Here is a 21,052-nt window from a genome sequence, read left to right on the forward strand (position 1 = left end):
TTCCTGCACAAGCGGATATTCGTACTGTTCGCAACATGTTAACCTGAGGTCAAGAAGAAGCCTGGCAGCTAAATGGACCCTCCATGTGATTTCTCTGTGTCTCAACTTTAACATGCATTCGTCCCCGAGTGGCTTCTTCTTGGTAATTACATGTAATCACCACCACTTTGAAACTTTAGAGGGAAGAAAGTGAGTCATTCTGAGTGTCTCTGCGAGGTTAGATGTTATCTGTGGGGTCGAAAGGGAATTATCTCTTTGTATCATCTGCGTAAAAGTGGATATTTATCACGTCTATTATTTATCCAAATAGCAGACGATTCGAGAACAGACCCCTGAGGTACACCGTAACTGAAAATGCAGTCGCTCATTTTTAACTCCGAATGTCCTGTTTTGGACATACTGGGGGGGGGATGTCCGCAAATAGAGTGAATACTCTTCTCTAATGGCCTCTCATGGTTTGATGGCGGAATTTTGTTGCTGTGTTGAATGTGGACCAAATAAAATCTTTTATTTTGTATTAAACTAGGTAAAGTTATTTGACAGTCATTCCTTCAAGAGGTTAGCTAAGTGTTAATTGTGGGGTCAAAAGAGCGATGAGAGCTGGGTATGAAGTTTAAAAGTGGAAATTGTAAATATTCTATATATAATATAAGTCTCCAGTGGGTACGGAAAGTATGCAGACCCCTTTAAATTTTTCACTCTTTGTTTTATTGCAGCCATTTGCTAAAATAAAAAAAAATCATATTTCTCATTAATGTGCACTCAGCAAGCCGTCTTGACAGAAAAAAAACGAAATGTAGAATTGTTTTCAAATTTATTAAGAAAGAAAAACTGAATTATCACATGGTCATAAGTATTCAGACTCTTTGCTGTGACATATTTATCTCACAGGCTGTCCATTTCCTCTGATCCTCCTTGAGATGATTCCACTCCTTCATTGGAGTCCAGCTGTGTTCAATTAATCTGATTGGACTTGATTAGGAAAGGAACACACCTGTCAATATAAGACCTTACAGTGCATAGCAGCGCAAATGAGAATCCTGAGGTTGAAGGAACTGCCCAAGGAGCTCAGAGACAGAATTGTGGCAAGGCACCGATCTGGCCAAGGTTCCAAAAGAATTTCTGCAGCACTCAAGGTTCCTTCCTCAGAGCACAGTGGCCTCCATAATAATCCTTAAATGGAAGGAGATTGGGGCGACCAGGACTCTTCCTGGACCTGGCCGTCCAGCCAAACTGAGCCATCGTGGGAGAAGAGCCTTGGTGAGAGAGGTAATGAAGAACCCAAAGATCACTGGCTGAGCTCCAGAGAGGCAGAGATGGAAGAAAGTTCCACAAAGTCAACGATCACTGCAGCCCTCCACCAGTCAGGGCTTTATGGTGGAGTAGCCCGACGGAAGCCTCTCCTCACTGCAAGACATATGAAAGCCTGCAGAGTTTGCCAAAAAACACATGAACTCCCAGACTGAGAAATAAGATTCTATGGTCTGATGAGACCAAGAATTAACTTTTTGGTGTTAATTCTAAGCGGTATGTGGAGAAAACCAGGCACTGCTCATCACCTGCTCAATACAATCCCAACAGTGAAACACGGTGGTGGGAGCATCATGCCATGGGGGGGGGGGGTTCAGCTGCAGGGACAAGACGACTGGTGGAAGGAAAGATGAATGTGGCCAAGTACAGAGATATTCTGGAAGAAAACCTCTTCCACAGTGCTCAGGACCTCAGACTGGGCCGAAGCTTCACCTTCCAACAAGACGATGACCCCCAAGCACACAGCTAAAAAGGAGTGGCAAGGAAGGGGTCTGAATACTTTCCGTACCCACTGTATTCATCATATATCCAAGTGTAAGCAAGTAGTCAGCTGAATACCAGCAGCATTACTTCTGTGACTCGCTTTATTTCTAACTTTTACTTTCCCGGGAATTAAAAAAAAAAAAAAAAGAACATAAATGTATTTACCCTCAGTGCATGTCCATAAAAAGTACCTTTACTTGCTTTCTTTTTTAATGGTATTACACAGTAATAAAAAAAACATACACATTAAAAGTAAAAAAAAAAAAAAGTACATCATTACATGATACAAAAAAAAAGGTTATTTTGCTCCGTTCTGATTAACAAGGTTAGTGATTACAAAGTTTGTAGCATTATAGAAATTGCTTTCTCTCTGTTTGCCACACAAACCCCTCTGGCCACCACAAAATAACACATTTAATAACACCTACTTAATACAACTCCATTTGGCTTAATGACGCTGCTCTAACATCTTGCAGTTTATTTCCATTGTCAAAGTGTCTACAGAGAGAAATGACTAAGGCGCCGCAGTGAGCGACCTTCACCTTTAAGTCACCTTTAAGACCCGAGTAAATGTTCCGTTGGCGATGGTTTGAAGTCCAGTCACACCTTGACGCAGGCGTCTTTGCAGTTCCTCTCGGTCGCGAACTGGTTGAGGTTCCCCATGCAGCCTCCGAACCAGAACTGAGCGCAGGCGTTGGCGGTGGCGTCGTAATACCACTTGACCACGTAGTCCCGGCACGGCCCCGGATCCAGCACCTGACTGCAGCGCTCGGCTGGAGGCCGCAGAGAGAAACACACCCGTCAACGCGAAGTCAAGTCCGCAGCTTGTTAGCGCACCTCTGAGAGGAGCCTTGTAATCGTCATGGTTACCGACAGGAAAGTACAGATCAGTTTAAGTCTCAAATTGTAAAAAAATTTAAATTTACAGACGCAAAACGAGACATGGGGAAGGAATAAAATGCTTCAAATGAAATGATTGAATTTTCATCAGACGACGCTTTCCCCTGCTGATCCTCTCACCTGTGATGGAGTCGGAGGGAGGTGGCGGTGGAGGAGTCGGTGTCGTCGTGGGCGGCGTCCTGCCCGCAGATGGAGCCTTCAGGGTGGGGGCGGCGGGGCCGACGGCTCCGGTCATCAGCACGCCGCGGGTGGGACCTCTGCCCTCCGACTCCGCCGCCGGCCTGAACGGCTCCCTGTCGAAGAAGGGGAACCGGGGAGGTTCCTCCGAGCCGCCGCGTTCCTCCGTCTTCGGCCTGGGGGGGGCCACGGGCTTCCTGTCCTGGTGAGGTGGGGGCCTGGGCTGGAAAACACAAGAGAAAAAAGCTCTAATGGAATCGGGTTTATTCACAGAGGAATGGATAGGATGGCTCTATTAACTTCACCAAATCTGAAAAGATTCAGCAGAAACTGGTTTTCATGAAATACTCGGAGAAATCTAGCACATATTTCAACCAGTTTTAAGATTTTCTTAAGTAAAAGCAGTAAAATGTGCAATTTTTGTCAATCTAACTCTTACCATCTCAGTTTATTAAAAAAATTTAAATAAAAGACATTTATTGGTGTTAATATACACTTGGCGTTGAGTAAATAATTGTAAAAAAAACATCAAACTAATTAATTGAATACCCTAAAAAGATACACTTAAAAGGTAAAAATGAATCAAAAATGGTTTTCATTAAGAACATTAAACTATAAGCCACAATAAAAACAAGGGAAATAGATTAGGCTTCTGTGGATATTTAGCTCTGATTTCTGCTCTCTCGTCCTCACCCCGGTCTGAACCCTCCTGACGTCCCCTGTGGAGGTGTCCGTGTCCGTGTCCGTGTCCGTGTCCGTGTCCGTGTCCGTGTCCGTGTCCGTGTCCGTGTCCGTCCGGGCCGGCGGCTCTCGGACGTTTCCGGACACGTCCGGGGTTGAAAACCTGGAGCTGAGATCTCCGTCCTCACAGATGCGACTCAGCAGCTTTCTCTCCAGAGCTGAGAAAACATTAGTAGCATGTTATTGGTGAATAAAAAAAAAAAAAAGGTTTTTGTACAGTAGAGCTGTGCATTTAAATAAAACTGTTGGATTAATACCATGAGAGTCTAAGCACACCTGTAGATTCAAGTTTTCCAGCTTAAAAGCTGAACCAAATGAAACCATGTAGACTTGCTGCATTTAAAAACTGAAAGTTTCCCACATGTTTTTTTTGGTTTTATCTTTGGGCCACTCAGGGGGCTCCCTACTGCACTTCAACCTCCAACCTGATCGTGAGATTCTGACCCGGAAGAGTCCTGAAGTCCTCCACCAGGAAGACGTGCTCGCTGTCGGGGTCGTGGGCCATGAGGTTGAGCTCCTTGCGGAACTCCTCGAACAGAGGGTCGCTCTGGTTCACCACCCCGATCACGAACGTCTCCACGCCGCTCCGCCGGGCCTCGCCCACCGCCCTCTCCAGGCTGACGGAGTCCCTCTTGTCCGCCTGTCCGTCGGTGACCACGACGGCCACCTTCCTGACGCCCGGACGCGCCGCCTTGAACACCTGGTTGGCCTGCTGGAGGGCGCTGCCCGTGAAGGTGCCCTCCCCGAGGTAGGTCATGGAGCGCACGGCGGACTTGACGTCGTCCCGGTGGGCCTCCTGCCTCAGGCTGACCACCACCTGGTTGATGTGGCTGTAGAGGACCACGCCCACCCGCGTCCGCTCGCGGCTGACCGAGACGCGGTCCACCAGGGCGTTCACGAAGTCCTTGATGACGTCGAAGTTGTCGGGTCCCACGCTCTCCGAGCTGTCGATCACGAAGACCAGTTCCAGGGGCGTCTGCCGGCACGTCGCCCCGCAGCCTGACCACACACACACACACACACACACACACACACACACACACACACACACACACACACACACACACACACACACACGAGAAGGAGGGAATCGTGAGCGCAGTCGTTTCAATACAGAAGAAGAAACATCTGGCTGGTCACTCACTGCAGATGGATCTCACTATTTTGATGATTTCATCCCTCTGTGAAGGAAAAACACAGTTTCTTTAGAAGTGCTTCATTTTAGAATACGTTTTTAATCATCTAACTTAGAAAAAAAAGTTTAAAAAAAATCCTTAATATTGTAGTTTAGGATTAAACAATGAAACGTGAAACATGTTGTTTACCCATTGTTCTTAAGCATTTATTTAATTTAATTTGCAGTCCACTGCAGCACTGTTGAGTCCTTTTACCAAACAGATGATTTCTTGTCGAAATCTAAAATCTAAATAAAACTACAACACTCGATTTAAAAAAAAAAGAAAGAAAGAAAGAAACAGAAAAGTATTTGCAGGTTTTGTTCTATTTGAGGTGTTTTTTTGTGTTTTTTTTTAACTTACTGTGAGTCCGGCTTCTCCTTTTTCCCCCACTCTGCCCTGCCATGTGAAAGGAGGACTTTTTATACATTTACTCTTAAAGCAGCCATGTGAGCAAAAACTTGGAATCTCTATCTGAATCCAGTACCGTGTGTCCGACGGCTCCAGGCTCTCCGGCGTCTCCTCTGTCCCCCCGTTTGCCCTTCTCCCCTCGGAACCCCCGATCGCCCTGCAAGGACAAAAGAAAAAGATCATTTCTCAGCCTATATGACAATATTTGTTTCCGGTGAAGCATTAAATAGCAAAGTTCCTGATTGTGGTTAAAGTAAAATTTTCCGTCCTTAACGTTACCTTGTCTCCCTGCAGACCTTGTCCTGGGGGACCTCTGGGGCCGGGGACGCCCTGAAATCCCGGCTCTCCCTGGAAACATTAGGCACAATATGCAACTGTCATCACCGGCAGGTATCTTCAGAACTACAGAAACTATTTATACAGTTTTTACTGGGTGTGATTTGTAATTTTCCACAACTGGGGAAGGATCACAAATTAATCTGAAAATAAGACATTTGAAAAAACTGAAGAAGAAGCAAAAAAACAACACTGATAAGGAGAAGATTCTAAATAGATCGAGCTATAGACAAAAATCTAGATTATAAATCGAGCTATAGCGATAGACATAAAAAAAAAAACTGACAGGACTGTTGCCCAAATTTAGCAAAAATTAAGAATGTAATAATAATGTAGGGAGGCAAGTTTAGGTAATTCCAAAAAATTACATGATAAAAACTGGGCAAAATGTAAAAAAAAAAAAAAAAAACCTAAGATAAAATTAAATTGAAAGCATCTCATAGTCAGATGAAATATTAATCTGGCAAAGAAAAGGTGGAATCAATTAAAATGAGAAATAAAACATAGAAATATGAGGGAAAATGACAATAAAATTACTTAGAAAATTATACTAAAAGATAAATCTGAGTGAAAAACCCCCAAATATGAATAAACGTTTGTACCGATAAACATAATCATACCATGAGTGTCCAGGTCACACCTATAATTTGAGGTAAACCATAAAGTGCTTTAAAAACCAAAGAATCCATTCAAAATGTATCTTTAAACTCACTATAGCTTGTCTAATGACATAATGCACCGAGTATTAATAATAATCAATGCTGATACTGCATAATATCCACTGGTTTGGCCAGTTGAAGTGGATTATCACAGATTTCAAGAGTCTGGTACCTTTTGTCCTTGTATCCCCTCTCCGGGGACCCCCTGTGGACCCGGGGGTCCTAACTGCCCGACTGAACCCTGCGGACGGAGAAATACCATGAATGTAAAAGTCAGCGCACCACTGTCCTTAACAGTACAGTGTCCAATAATAACATGTAAAAACAAACAGAGGTTTTAATTACCTTGGGACCAATGAGGCTGATCCCTGGGGGCCCGGTAGGTCCAGGAGGACCAGCTAAGCCCCTGTCTCCCTAAACATACAACTTCTATTAATTGTTAAACATTTATCACTTTGTTGAAACCTATTCTTGCTGTATAGTTGTCAGTGATTGGCAAGCCTCCTGACTTTCACCAGCCGGTTTAATTGCGCAATACCAGTTTACACCACAAGATGGTGTATCGAGTCAAAGATGACAATAATGGCTGAAGCTGCTGCTGCTGCAGTTTACTGTGTTTGACTTTTTAGTCATTCTTGTTAAAATTATATTTGTTCTATAAATTCAGAATAAGGATGAAATACATGATTGGCATTTCTGGACTGTGTGTGATATTAGTTGTAAACTAGTTTTGGTCAAAGATATTTTAAAATAAGGTAAAATGAAGCCTACATTTCAAACATTTCTTGTACCTTATGTCCCGGTAAGCCAATCCCATCAGGTCCCGTCTCTCCTGCCAGGCCCGGCGGTCCAGGAAGTCCCTGAGACGCAGCGATTAAAGGTTAAACAACACGGATCTGATTGTGACTCTGAAGTGACACTTGACTGTAGGTTGATACTCACTGGGGGTCCCGGGAATCCTTCACCTTTAAGTCCGTGTGGTCCGACAGATCCCGCCGACCCTCTGTCGCCCTGCAGACCAAAATCTACTGAATGACTTTACGACGGGCGACGTGCAGCCCGTTGATTGTGTCCTGGCAGGATTCTAAATCAGGAGGATCCCATTCATTTCACTTCAGGTTCCACATGCAGCACAATTTGATCTCGAGTGGGCCGGGCCAGTAATTAAAATTAGAAACTAAAAGAATTTGGATGAGCCTTAAGAATTTAGTGTTTTTTCACCCAAATCCCATCCGTTTTTAACCAGACACATTTTTGGTAGATTTGTTTCTGAATTATTAACAAATAACGTTTTTAATGTCCATTTTGTGTACGTGCTCCCATTTCCACCCAAATCCCATCTGCTTTAACTGGCACATTTTTCACTGTTTTTTTTAAAATTTTTAAAAATTTTATGGAAAGTTTTTGCTGAATTGTTAACAAAAGTCACGGTACACTAGTCCTGAATTTCCCGCCCATTTTGATGTGCTTTTGTTGAAAATCCAATTGGAGCGGAGGGAAAAAAAGACATATGAATGAATTATCCTTTTACAATACATAACAAACCTGAAATTTTAATAAAAGAACTGTTACTTTGGCCAGGTTATGTCTCAGTTCACCATGTACTTTATGAACTACAGTGAATTGTTATTATTCTATTTACAACTTCAAAGACATTAAATATTTGACCACATGAAGCTGGAAGTAACAAAAACAATATATCGCAGTCGAGTTTGTATTATGATCGGAATAACTTGTGAAATTCTAGAAATGATCTTCAATGTAGAAATATTTCTGTAGTTGTGTTGTAATCCTGATAAACTGAACTGACTCGCAACATAACAGAGACTCATGTGTGCCCCCGGTGGTCAAATACACATATTGCAGTTAATGAATTTAGGTTTATAGCAAAAAAAGAAAAAAGAGATAATTCTTGAGGAATGCAGACCTTTCTGGGGACAGTAGTCTTAACCCCCCCCCCCAAGCAGATCTCACCTTGGGTCCAGTCAAACCGACCCCCGGTTCTCCCATAGCTCCAGCTGCCCCTTGAGGGCCCGCGTCTCCCTGAAACCACAGATCAAGAGGGATGAACCGACGCCGTGACTTTAGTCAGGAAATGAGCACGACGTGGGCTCACCTTAGGACCGGGTATCCCCCTGCCTGGAGCTCCAGTCATCCCCGGGGGGCCCATGACTCCTGGTAGACCCTAAAGAGAGGATCGAAATTTAAGAAAAAGACGACCAGGTGTTTTCACCAAAAACAACATCAACAAAAAAATTCTAGAAAAGAAGGTGATATTGAACAAAATCATGTGAAATCAGACGTTATGGTGTTTATTCATGCGAGAATTCGGGGTCGTACCTTCGGCCCCATCGGCCCCACCGGACCGACGGAACCAGGCTGACCTCTGGTCCCTCGGTCCCCTCGGTCCCCCTGCAAGCACAAGACAATAAAGAAAATCCCCCAAAAAACCCTTCAAATGAAGAAGATCTTCCCATTTCTATCCTACATGTCATTGGCCGTTACCTTTGCCCCGGGGGCCCCTCTACCGGGGGCCCCGTCTGGTCCCCTGGGCCCCGGTAAGCCAACGTCACCCTGACGCGGCGCAAAGAGATGAAAGCGAAGCAGTCGGGTGAAAAATGGATTTCAATAGGTTGTTAAAAGAGCTGATTTTTTTGGTGTGTTGTTTTTACCTTCTGTCCTGGAGATCCGTCGTCTCCTGGCTGACCTGGGAACCCCGGTAACCCCTCGGCCCCGGGGTCCCCCTGAAGGAGGAACATACCAGAGCGGGCACACAAGTCATGAATATAAAGTATAGATATCATAACACTAATGGGATTACATATATAATCATTGACTTTATACATCTAGGAACACCCGGTGAGATACTGTGCCTAATTTTACTGGTCTCAAATGAAGAAATTCCACCTTAACTGATGTAAACAATCCGCTGGACGACATTTTACTTTGTTTTTCTTCCTCCCATTAATGTGTATGTGGCTGGTTTCGCCCCCCCCTGCCCACATTTTTAAAGTGTTGGAAAGTTAAATGAAATTAAACTGCACTGCTACGGACAGAAGACTTACTTTGGGTCCTGGTTGGCCCACGCCTCTCTCACCGGGGAGTCCAGGGTCGCCCGGGAGGCCCTGATTCCCCTGCGGACACAGACGTCGTCATATACACAGGAGTATATCGAGCATGGACCAAAAGTCAGGCCCGATTCATTAAAACCCTGCAGAAAGTGTATAAAATAGCAAGTTCGCGCAAAGATACTGCAGCTTGGATTTGCATGTAATGTAATTGTAACACCATGAGAGGCAGATGGTTGAAATGAGCCTGAACTGCCACCATCAGCTCATCAGTTATTCGCCGTCTCTTGGAATGAGATGCAGATTGAAATGAACTGGTCTGCCTGGCGAGCAGCTGCAGCTCGCCCTCATGTCCATCTCATCGCATATTCAGCAATTTACATACAATCACACTGTCAGTCATGTTTAGCAAGTGGATTTCTACTTCTGAGACAAACATCCTGTCGGGATGGAAGAGAGGCGGTGAAGGACCGGGGTTGGTTCACCTTGGGTCCTGTTACTCCGGGGCCGGGTGGGCCTCTGGGTCCTGCAGGTCCGGCCAGACCCTGGTCTCCCTGAGAGACGCCCACATCAATCACCAAACACAGAGGAGAAGCTTTGATTTATTCTCTTTCAAATGACATTTCAAATTAAAAAATTTTAATAATTTGGTGCATTATGTGATAAATTTCACCCTTTTATCTGTGTCCCTGGTTCCATTTTTAATAATGAGGAAAAAAGTAAGATTCAGTTGGACGTGAATTATAGGTCACTTTTTGCATTTGCTCACGTCCTGCTAATGTAGCAATGGTAGAATGTAGCTCTTAATCACGTTTAACTTTTCAGATCACCTGCGTTTGTGGCTGGGAGGTTTTTAAAGTCACAAGCCAATCAGTGTTCCTACCAGACATTTCTCTTTACTACAAGAAATGAAACCAGATTATAAATGCCACTGAGTGCATTTAATCTGCATTTTGCAATAACTGTTGCAATATGTAACAAGTTATTACAAAGTGCGTTCAAGAATTTTGTTAGGAAATGCATCTTTATTACATAATGAGTTGAAAACGTGTTACATTATTACATATTGCACCATAATTGCGTAATGTGGTGTGACTGATCCCGGTTTTTCAAACTATAAACTAAAGTAATCATACTTTATTATCCCCTATGGGGGGGGACATTCCTTTTTCCACATTTCCACATCCTATTTCTCGGGTGTGGCGCCCCGAGGAGCTGATGGGGGTCAAGGGTCATGCGCAGGGAGCTTCTCTAACCAGTAGTTTAGTGAAACACATTTCCTCCCAATAAATAACTTCATACAAACTGGTAGTTGATGTTTTCTGGTTTTTAAGAATAAACCTTTTGGCTATGACCATGCAAATAGTTGCACAATAGCAAATCTCTATATATGCGTGATATATGTAGAAATATTTTTACCCAAGTGCGCCCCTGGTGGTCTAATAACTATATTGCAGTTAATGGTAGAATTTCTCACATCTTACAAATATTATTATTACTATTAATTAATCATTTAACTGTTATGCTGTGCATCAATTTTCTAGATAATATCAATTATAAAAGATGAACAGTTTTCAAAATGTGTTTGATGGCTTCTGGTGAGATTTACTGGAAATGTTGTTAAAAAAGGAATCACATTCCAGATAAAACGAGGAAATAATTTACGGAAACCAGCATTTTGGAATCTAATGGAGATCAATTAAACTTATAGAATCACTTTTAACATATGCAACAGATTCTCACTATATATATTACCAGATGAAAATATCAGATGATTTCTTGTCGCGTATTGATCCCGACAGTGATTAAAAATAACATGTCAAAGATTGAAAGACAACATCCAAATGAAAAGAAAAAAAAAAAAAAACACGGCAAAAAAGAAAAAAAATAGTTTGAAATTAAAAATCCTTGACAGAGACGATGAAAATGCAGAATTTCCTTCCTTTATATAAACAACGGAATCACCAGTATAGTACGTAAACGTCGCCATTGCAGTTTTTCTACCTTTTCTCCTTGAAGTCCTAAACCAGGAGGACCCACTGGGCCTGGAATACCAGGCGGCCCATAATTTCCCTGAGCAAACAAAACAACAACAAAAGCACACACAAGAAATACAGTAATTAAAAGACAGCATGTACAAATGAGATGTACCAAAGTTTAAAGCTTGTCTGGATTTGGGTTAAATTCATATTTTCTCACTTTATCGCCTTTCATGCCCAGACCAGGCGGCCCGCGGCTTCCTCTGGGGCCGTTGTAGCCTCGGTCGCCCTGAAGCAAAGACGCTTATTAAGAAAGATTACTGTCACTGATTTATTTATTTATTTTTCTCTAGTTTGAGCTCATCTGCGTATTTTAAATATTTAAATCACTGGAAACTGTTTTTTTTTTTTTTTTAATCAATATTGCTCTTTTCTCTCCATGATTCGACGCTTCACCCACTTTAGGTCCTGGAAATCCTTCTCCAGGAACCCCAGCGTTCCCTTGAGCTCCGGTTGGTCCCGGGGGTCCCTGAAAGAAAACCACTTTAGATTTTAAAACAAATTTACAAATCTCACAGCTAAGCAAATAGTTAAATATAGAAGTAGTTGTAAGATTTAAATTGACTGAGCTTTAAATACAATGATGGTGTGCAGCTCATTCAAACATTCATCTAGAGACGACAGGAAGTGGAAAAGCTGCAAATTATTGACGACCATGAATCAATAATAACATTGATTGTCAGTTTTGATGCACAATGGAAACAGTTTCACTGTTACATATCAAGGAGTGTCTTTATTTTCAAAAATAGACTTAAATGCAGGTTTAGAAGTAGTGAATAATACAATATATCTACTAATATAATGAACTACTTTGGGGTACTACAGTAGTATTATTTGTCCATGTGTGTCATTTTACTGATACATGAGACGAATCAACACCAAATACTTTAGTAAATAAAAAAATCCTTACAGATACTTTGATTTAAAGCATAAACTACAAATACATAGTTTGCTGTGATTTACCGTATTTGGGGTATATTTTTAAACATGATTTCACTTTTTCTTAAATTCAATGTACACCTTGTAATCTACTTCACTATTTAACAAAGAAAAGTTTTTTTTTTTTTAATTACTAATTTATATACCGAAGAAATGTGGTTTGGCAATCTCTATAAATTCTACCAATATGTTGAATAAAATGCAGTTGTTAAAAAAAAAGTAGCAGATACTTTAAGTAATTTGAAGAAGAGTACTTTCTCCATAAATATTCAGTACTTTCGCCTCCAGTTGAGTACAATTGACAGGAAGTCACATTAGTTGTACGTCTGATTCCACGTGAAACTTTTTTGATGTTCTTACTCACTGGTAGTCCCGGTTCTCCGATCCCGACCAGACCGACGGGACCGGGTCTTCCCTGGATCCCCTTTTCACCCTGAAAACACAAAACAATTTAAAAACAACCCTTCAGTGTCTCAACACTTCTCCTGAGTCTCACCGCTTGACAGGAAATGTGATGTATTTCATTAAAGAGTCCAAAGATTGGAACTAATTGACCACAGAACTTTTGTTGGGAGGAAAAAGTGGATTAAACTCAAAAAGATGTGAATGAAAGAATGAATTGATTTAATTCATTATACACAGATCAGCCCCCTTTTATATAAGATCATCTCCAAACCTCCTGCTCTTTATCGAGTATTAATTCAATTCAATTTAACTTTATTTATGAACGCAACACATTTTCAAGGCTTACTGAGTAAAAGCAATAACTTAAAATGAGCAAACAAAAACAAACTCTGCAGTGTAAACCTACAGCAGCTTCACTAGAAAACGGTCCCGGTTGTTCTGAACCAGCCTGAACTGTGACTTTTATTAAATAGAAAAGAAATAGAGACGAAAAGTGGGAGCTGGTTCACAGTTTCAGCGACCAGACTGCAGTGGTCGGTGTACATTTATATGCAAGTTTGTTGGAAAACAAAGTGAGATCTTCTGATCATTGGATGACGGTAAACTATGTTGTTGTTGCTGTTTTTATTTTTTTTACCTTCCCTCCAGGGAATCCAATTCCGATATCTCCTGGTGGTCCCGGGGCACCGTTGGACCCTCGGTCTCCCTGTGACAAGTAAACAAATGTTCAATGCAGAGGGTGTCAAACACGCAGTCTGTGGATTACTGTATTCACAAAATGGAAAAGAACGTCTAGATAATCTCGATAATTCATAGGAGTTCATATCATGTCAACTTTCATAACATATCAACTATTTTAAGATACGAGGAGTTTTATTAACGGTGACTGATTTTCAAATTACCGATAATTTTCTTTAAAAACATCAAATGAAATCAGGTTGTTCATGTTTTGTAATAAAGAGTTGATTTACAGAAGGAGCGTTTTAGAGCGGGTTTATTCCAGTTTGATTAAAAGGTCATCGTGTTCTTGTTTCACTTTGTGTTTCACAGTTCAACACAACAATTCAATGAGCAGAAACTTAAACTTACTGGTTAGTTATTGTTCATGTGGCTTCGCTTCTTATACACTGACTGCCTCTCATTTCACCGCTTTTTAACAATTTCTATCACTATGTTGCCTTTCACGATTTTTATCTATTATAGTTTTACAAGCTAATTCCCCAAAAATGTTCTGTTTGTTTGTGAACTTGTGTCGCCTGGGAAGCTGATTACCACTCAACAACTGAAGGACCTGTTTCTGCTCAAGAAGGTTCTAAAAACTCTGATTCCAGAGTGTTTTCTACTGATTATAACCGCATCGTATTAATTCACCATTTAAGAGTTTTTTTGTTTTGATATGAAGTTGACATTCATGTTTTTTTTTCCACTTTGTGGGATTTAAAGTTTATTGAAAATAATTTCAAAAAAAATAACCATCACAAAAAGATTATTCTTTTACTTTAACCCGTCAAACCAGATTTTAAGCAAAAGAAGAATCACACTTTTATTCCTTTTCATAAAACTTTCTTTACTCTGATGCCTGGACCTTTTTTGTGTGAAAATGTTCTAAATTAGGAAGAACTTCTCCCACATAAAGACGTCTTTGTCTCTAGTGAAGGAGGCATCAGCATCTCATTAGGCTCGGGACACATTTTAAAGGTCATTTTTATTGTACTTTTTCTTTTTTTGGGTCCTAAAACTGATATGTGACAGATGTTTTGTGACAACTCCATCATTTGCAGTGTTTCGGCCATTTTTTCCTTGAAAGTTACCTTGTCAACTTGTAACTTTTCTAAAATGAAAATATGAGAATGATACGTTTTCACTTGACAAATTGTCGCGTGAACTTGGCCTTAACTGCATGTTTGTGGGTGATTATGTGAATATGAGCTTCAACAATAACGTTTTTGGGGGTTTTTTTTCCGGAAATGTGAGGTATAAAATCAAATATGGAGTGATTTCTTTCCCAATTGATTAAAATTGGATAAACCTGCTTAAAATGAGTTGGCACGTGCGCATAATATTTCTTGTTGTTCTATAATGGCAGCCACATGCTACTTTAAACACGAATGAATCCTGCTTGAAATCACAACATCTGTGTTGACAGAAAAGACAGTCGTGTCGTGCATTTTGATCTTACCTTAGCTCCTGCCGGGCCTTCAGGACCGACGTCTCCTGCGAGTCCGGCCGCACTCTGCAAAGCAAAACACACACAACCTCCAGTCTCACATTCAAACGTTTCCCCTTTAACCACGTATGACTTTGGCATGACCTACGTACAGGTCAAACCCGAGCCATCAACCAGGGGAACGTAAAAAAAAAAAAAAAAAAAAAATCCAACAGGATTAACACCCATGACTTTCATGTCATTGGATTCTCAGAGCCTGGAGCTCACAAAATAACAGGGTTATACTGACACTGTGCCAGTAGTACAGAAGAGGAAGAGTGGCACTGGGCGGCGAGGTCCCTGCGCTAATCCCACCACACAAAGTCTGTTCCTGCAGAAGAATAATATCCTGCAAGCCTGGATTCACAGCTTTGGATGGCCACATTAGTATCAGGATTACCCATAATCCAATATTCACATTCCATTAGTGCAGAGACCAATAAAAGACAAATTCCACTTCCATTTTTCATATTGGAGAGGGAGAGCGCAGACTGTCCAACGTCTACGTATCATGATGTCTGAGTGGTAATACATCTGCGGCAGTGAAAATAGACTCAAAACAGTCAAAATAATTATTTGACGAATCACTATTTTAATGATCAAATTATCAGAAAAGTTCCTCTAAATCATCCGCAGAGAGCCATTATTAGAAATAATAAAAATCAGTCAAATCGTTATGAAGACACTTCACTTAAAAAAAACAACTCCACAAAACTTCAATTTTTATGAAGTTCAAAACCAAACAAAGATCCTTAATTGTCTCTGCCACCTTAACACTGACTCTACCTGTTCTCCTTTTGGTCCACGTGGGCCAGGAAGTCCCTCCGGTCCCTGCAGATAAAATCCTCAACTCATTACCAGAACAAAGCTTTTTGTATTTATTTTAATCACTTCGTGAATAAAGGCCATACGGCGTCTCCTTTTTCCCCAGGCGTGCCGCAGTCTCCTATGTCCCCCTGAAAGACAAAACTCCAGATTCGAAACGTTGTTTGTTTTCATAATATTCATGTGATGATCCTCATGTAGAGTGAAGCAGGAGACCGTCAGCATCCCGTCACTAACCTTGTTGCCCTTGTAACCTGGACGACCCTGTTGAAAGTTGCTGAATCAGTGATTGAGCTGGTAAAAATCCTTTTAAGTGAGTAGCTGCATCATTAAAAGTGCAGTTTTTAAAAAATGAATTAGTGTTTTTTTTGTTTTGGGTTTTTTTTTTTTACCTCTGGGCCTTCACTTCCTGGTCGACCATTCAAACCTGGCTCCCCCTTCAAAAAGAAGCCAACTTTAAAACTGAGTTATATGAAACAGACATTAGGCAACAGTTGGAAACTCAAGCATTTCTCCATGTCTACAGTTCTTCCAAATGATCATAGATGGTCACAAAATACATGATGATGTAGTTGTTCTAAACATTGAGTCGCCCTTATTCAGTTTTCTAGTCCACCTCATTGACGCTTCACCCCGTAAAGAATAATTAGTGAGGCCAGATTTTATAAAGTCATTTAAATATATTTAGTGACTGTCCTTCAAAGATCCTATTTGAGTGATGACTTACCCTCGCTCCTTTAAGACCAGGCAGCCCTCTGAAACCTGGGTCTCCTTTTCTCCCCTGAAAATAATCCAGATTTAGGAACAAATCGATGCAGAGCAGCCGAGGTGTCAAGATCTTTCTGTCACTGCACGAGAAAATCCTCCAATACGCCGACGACATTGGCTTATTTCTGAAGACTTACAGGGCTTCCTGGGGGTCCTCTCTCTCCTCTGTCACACAAACAAAATTGGGCCTGAGGACACTGATACAGACGAGAAACGAAGCTTCAGCACAGCCAGGAATGCAGAAATGATCAAAGATGTGAATGGGTGAATCGCTTTAAAAAAAACAAAAAACTTACCCCTTCAAATGCAACCACACCCTGGAAGCAGAAAGACGAAACATAAATGAACTGCAGTTTAGTTACAAGTTATAAAAGCACTACCAGAAAAGAAAACCAACATTATATCATAATTTGAGCAAGATTCATCTGTTTGAAGTCCAAACATTTGATACTAATTCTCTTTATAGCCAAACTATACATTATTGTATTCACGGAAAGAAACTACTAATCTCAAGAAACATATTGTCAAGAGTTAAAGAATACGGGAGCTTCTGTTCCATTTTCCAAGATAACTTCAATTTTCCACATCTGTCAGACTTCAATATCACTGTCTGTTCTCTAAGAAGGTCATGTCATGAATATGTGACACGCCGCTGAATCTTGGCTGTGATTGGGCGCTCACATCGCAGATATCCTTCTGTGCCATGACTTCAGTATGGACGCAAAGTGCCGTTTCTCTGCTCTCTGGTAGATTTAGATAAATATCGAAGTCACAAATATTATAAGTTTTACTTAATCTAGTGGTTCTTCATTTGATTTGTCAGAAAAATAACAAATGGCACACTTTCTACAACATAGAGAAGAACATGGAAACAACTATAGGTTTGAGAGAGTGATTATGTCTACCAGGCTTTGGCTTCACTGTGATATTTAAGAAAATCAGAGATTTTAAAGGTTTGGGTTTTTCTTTTCAAGAGGAAATCTGTAAAAAACATTTGGGATCACTGAATTAATGAACTCTTAAATTGAATAGAAACTAGTTCCGAACATGTATTTGACACAATCCGGATACAGATTAAAGCTCATTTGTAGACAATAGCAATAGTAGGGAACATTTGTCACAACTTAGAATGAAATAATATAAAGTTATTTTCATTTAGGGCAGTTTGTTATAATACCAAAAAAAGAAAAGGAAAGCAAAATCAGCCAGTATTGACATTGAACAAAATCTTAATTCCTAATAGAAATATTCCTCTCATTTATCAGTTTTTTCCCCGACAGTTCCACATGTAAATTAATATGATTTCACATTTCTTGGAAGGAGGAACAAAACCCTGCCAGTCTCTCAGGCAGACCCTGACTTCCTGCAGATATTTGACATTTCTGTGTCGTGAGGGAAAATGCAAAGCAGGCCCCCAACCCCCACCTCCAGCTACCGCCACCAACCCCCCCCCCCCCCCTGCCCCATTCAGACAAAACTGAGTGAATTAAGACTTGAACCCATGAGGACAGAGAGTCCAGGAACAAGGCCACATAAACCTGGTGCAGGAGCCACAAGGAATTGAATCCAGACACAACAGCAGCTGGTGACGTTCACACCTTTTACCAGAGCAGGAATTCATGTGTTTGTCTCTTTGAATGGTGAAAATGAAAATATAAGGACCGCTGATATACTGTGTGAGATATGGGCCGCTGGCAGCTTCCCCATACTTTACCGCCTGTGAGCCAATTTTTAAATGTTGATGAATTATTTAGTTTCAAGAGCAATTGGGGGACTTTTGAGTGCATTTGAACAATCCTTCAATCAAAATATTACAAAATGACGGAACCACTCCAAAAAGAAACTAAACATATCAATGTTGTTTAAAAGTATAGACGTGCAGCTACTCCATAATCTCATAAATCCTTGTCGTAATCGTATTGAAAACCACTTTATTTGCTCTTTTCCTGAGATATCTGAAGAAACACGTGGAAGCGTCATGTCAACTTATCTGCACATCATAAAAACGTTATCACTCACCATCTCTTTCAGGAGCTTCTCCTCCAGCTGCGGGTCCTGGAGACTTTGGACGAACTGCTGAGCGGGCGTGCTGGCGATGGCTCGCAGCTTGACGTTGTTCTGACTCTGCTGGGCGATGTCCGACAGCCCCAAGGCGAAGAACTTGATGCCGTGACCTTTGGCCTCGGCGGCAGCCGCGATCACGTCGGGGCTGCGGGGATGATCCACGCTGTCCGTCATCAGCACGGCGACCCTGACGCTGTCCGCCGGCGTCTCCTGCACCAGCAGCTGCGTGGCGTTGCTGATGGCGTAGGTGGTGTACGTGCCGTGGCCGATGTAGTTCATGGTACTGACGCGGCCGTGGAAAGAATCCAGGTCTTTCCAGGCGGAGAACCGTTGCTCCACGGACACCGAGCTGCTGTACTGGAGCGCCGCCATCCTCACCTTCAGCGTCCAACCGACGAGCTGCAGCATGGCGAGCCGCGTGCTGAAGCTCAACACGAAGGCCTTCTGCTTCTCGAACAGGAAGATCTTTGCACTCTCAGAGCTGTCCAGGATGAAGGCCACTTCGAGTGAACATGTCGGACCTGCGGGAAAAGCCCGAGATATATGGAAACATACAAATGCCATTATATATTTTTGATATTTTTTCCATTCATATGAAAGTGACCAGAGCCGATCCCAAGTAAGAGTGGGTGAAGGCATGGTGGACCATTAAGTGGCCACCAGTTCATCACAGGGCAAACTCAGACACAACCACATTACCACCAATCAGATTCACCTGAAATGCATGTGTTTGGTCTGATTGAATTAAACTCCATGTGTGCACGGAGAGAACATGCAAACTTCACATAGAAAGCTCCAGTGAATGATTGCCAGCTCAAGTTGTTGCGGTGTGATCGCTCTCATATCCTTTTTGTGGACAAAGTGATGGAAATGTGCATTGAAACAACTTAACTAGTTTATACATTTGCTATTCAGCTCTCCTTTGTGATTCATCTGAGTGAGATTTAATAACTGAAACCTCTGAACTTCCAGAGACGCGTCCAGTTTAATGACTCAACTCTGCAATATTCTTAGTGTGAACAGAAATATGTGGTCGCTACAATGTTGGAAAGGTGTGATGAAGGTAAAAAGTTCCAAAAACCAGCTGTAAAAAACTTTTCCCAGAATGTTATTGTACTAAAGTTACTTGGTGATTGGACCTTTGTGATGTGAATTTGATTTATATTTTTGTATTCAGACCCAAAAACATAAAAAGCAAATTCACCCGGGAAAACACAGTTTTAACTGCAATACTTGATTTGGTGACTCCGCCTGCCTGAACTCTATTGTCTTCCATGTGACCTTCACTCGACATCTGGCGACCGTTTGAAAAAGAATTACCGTTTTCTCCATCATTGTGCAGCCTGTAGTTGTTTCTGCGCCCCGTCTTCCTCCTCTGGCTCGTTGCCTCATGCACAAGAGTCAACAACAGGAGGCAGAGCCCCAATCCTCTGCTCAGGTTTCCCTTCAGTAACATCTCCATTGTCGCACTGGATGAAGTTGGAGAACTATGTTGTGAGAAAAAGAGTAAAAAAAACAAATCCATATTGTTCATTTGAAATTCACTTGTTTTGTGACATGGAGCAGCATTTGTTTTTTTTTAATAATGATTTCCTTGACATGTTCAAATGGTAGGCTAATTAAAAATATACTTTATAGGGGTGTTTTACAAGATTCATAAAAAGTGAGGACAATACTTGCAAACACTAAGTTTTTAAATACGGCAGCTAATGCATGAAAAAGTGGGGCCATGCACTGAAAAACAATCCAGCATGAATTCATCGACTTCTACCTTATGACTACTTTCGGGCTGAGCTCACTGACTTGTGTCCTTTGCAGTCTATATATTATCAAGAATTATCCCTTTGTGCACCTTTGACTGACCAAACTTATTCTGATTTTACGAGAAAGCGCACATAGGCATACAATGTGTTATGCTGGACCCCAAATACAAAGTTAATCATGTAAAAATAGAAACTCAAATGCACTTTTCCACCTTTAGATCTCAGCATTCATCATTTACATGCATGAAAGTTGTAATTCATAAGAGAGCACGCAATAAAACAGAGTATATATGGATAAATTACCTAAAGTATCATTCATTTATTTGCAGCCAGACCTTGTAATCCTGTCAGCTGTGGTTCTTTGTGAGGCATTTCTCCTCGGATTCGGGTCCCCGCACGCCAGGCTGTGATGAAGTGAGGACCATCGGATGAGCTGATGTGCAGCTGATGTGCAGTCAGTGTTGTGAAGCAGAGGCAGAGACTCTGGGGCCGCTCCAACTTTCCCCAGCTCCTCCAGTTCAGCACTATGTGACACTGTGAATCCTGCATTCCTGCAGGGTGTAGCTACTGTATGAGACACACCGATCTCACTGAGTCAACGTGACACATGCTCATCAAAACAAAGAAAAGTGAAAATCGAAAACTGCAATCGTTTTAATAAAGGTTCCCCATTCTTTTAAAAAAAAAAATAACATTATATAAGTGTGAAATTGAGTGAAGAGGCTTTGCAATAGGCAATTCAGTGCCTCGAACTGGTAATTTCCCACATTTTTGTAGCATGC

The 21,052-nt window shown here is 41.5% G+C and overlaps 1 protein-coding gene across 3 annotated transcripts; it reads right to left on the reverse strand.

Annotated features, from left to right (window-relative positions):
• Positions 1-1,926: 1,926 nt before the first annotated feature.
• Positions 1,927-20,690, reverse strand: col28a1b (collagen, type XXVIII, alpha 1b). Of its 3 annotated transcripts, XM_080501250.1 has the most exons (36): positions 20,574-20,690; positions 19,828-19,994; positions 18,463-19,028; positions 16,740-16,760; positions 16,581-16,640; positions 16,403-16,456; positions 16,068-16,112; positions 15,913-15,939; positions 15,762-15,806; positions 15,637-15,681; positions 14,824-14,877; positions 13,282-13,350; positions 12,604-12,672; positions 11,701-11,769; positions 11,461-11,529; positions 11,266-11,334; positions 9,747-9,815; positions 9,259-9,327; positions 8,866-8,937; positions 8,699-8,767; positions 8,534-8,605; positions 8,310-8,378; positions 8,168-8,236; positions 7,136-7,204; positions 6,985-7,053; positions 6,539-6,607; positions 6,366-6,434; positions 5,478-5,546; positions 5,275-5,355; positions 5,151-5,186; positions 4,757-4,793; positions 4,057-4,611; positions 3,629-3,770; positions 3,565-3,598; positions 2,815-3,094; positions 1,927-2,567 (listed from the first exon to the last, which is right to left on the reverse strand). In XM_080501250.1, the coding sequence occupies exons 2-36, from the start codon at positions 19,967-19,969 to the stop codon at positions 2,395-2,397; spliced, it is 3,576 nt and encodes a 1,191-aa protein (XP_080357376.1). In that variant the 5' UTR covers positions 19,970-19,994; positions 20,574-20,690; the 3' UTR covers positions 1,927-2,394. The 3 variants fall into 3 exon arrangements, with proteins under 3 accessions (XP_080357376.1, XP_080357374.1, XP_080357375.1); XM_080501248.1 differs by having other exon boundaries at positions 3,565-3,770; XM_080501249.1 differs by having other exon boundaries at positions 3,565-3,770; positions 20,606-20,679.
• Positions 20,691-21,052: the final 362 nt, after the last annotated feature.

This window comes from Blennius ocellaris (assembly GCF_963422515.1).
Source record: "Blennius ocellaris genome assembly, chromosome: 8".
NCBI lineage: Eukaryota > Metazoa > Chordata > Actinopteri > Blenniiformes > Blenniidae > Blennius > Blennius ocellaris.

Bases quoted from the DNA above. Each gene is read 5' to 3' on its own strand.
- col28a1b (XM_080501248.1), bottom strand. From the start codon at position 19,969: ATGGAGATGTTACTGAAGGGAAACCTGAGCAGAGGATTGGGGCTCTGC. The intron at 9,328-9,746 runs GTGAACCAACCC...CTGTGTCCGCAG, and splicing joins CCGGAGTAACAGGACCCAAG to GGGAATCAGGGCCTCCCGGG. The intron at 8,768-8,865 runs GTAAAAACAACA...GCGCCGCGTCAG, and splicing joins ACGGATCTCCAGGACAGAAG to GGTGACGTTGGCTTACCGGG.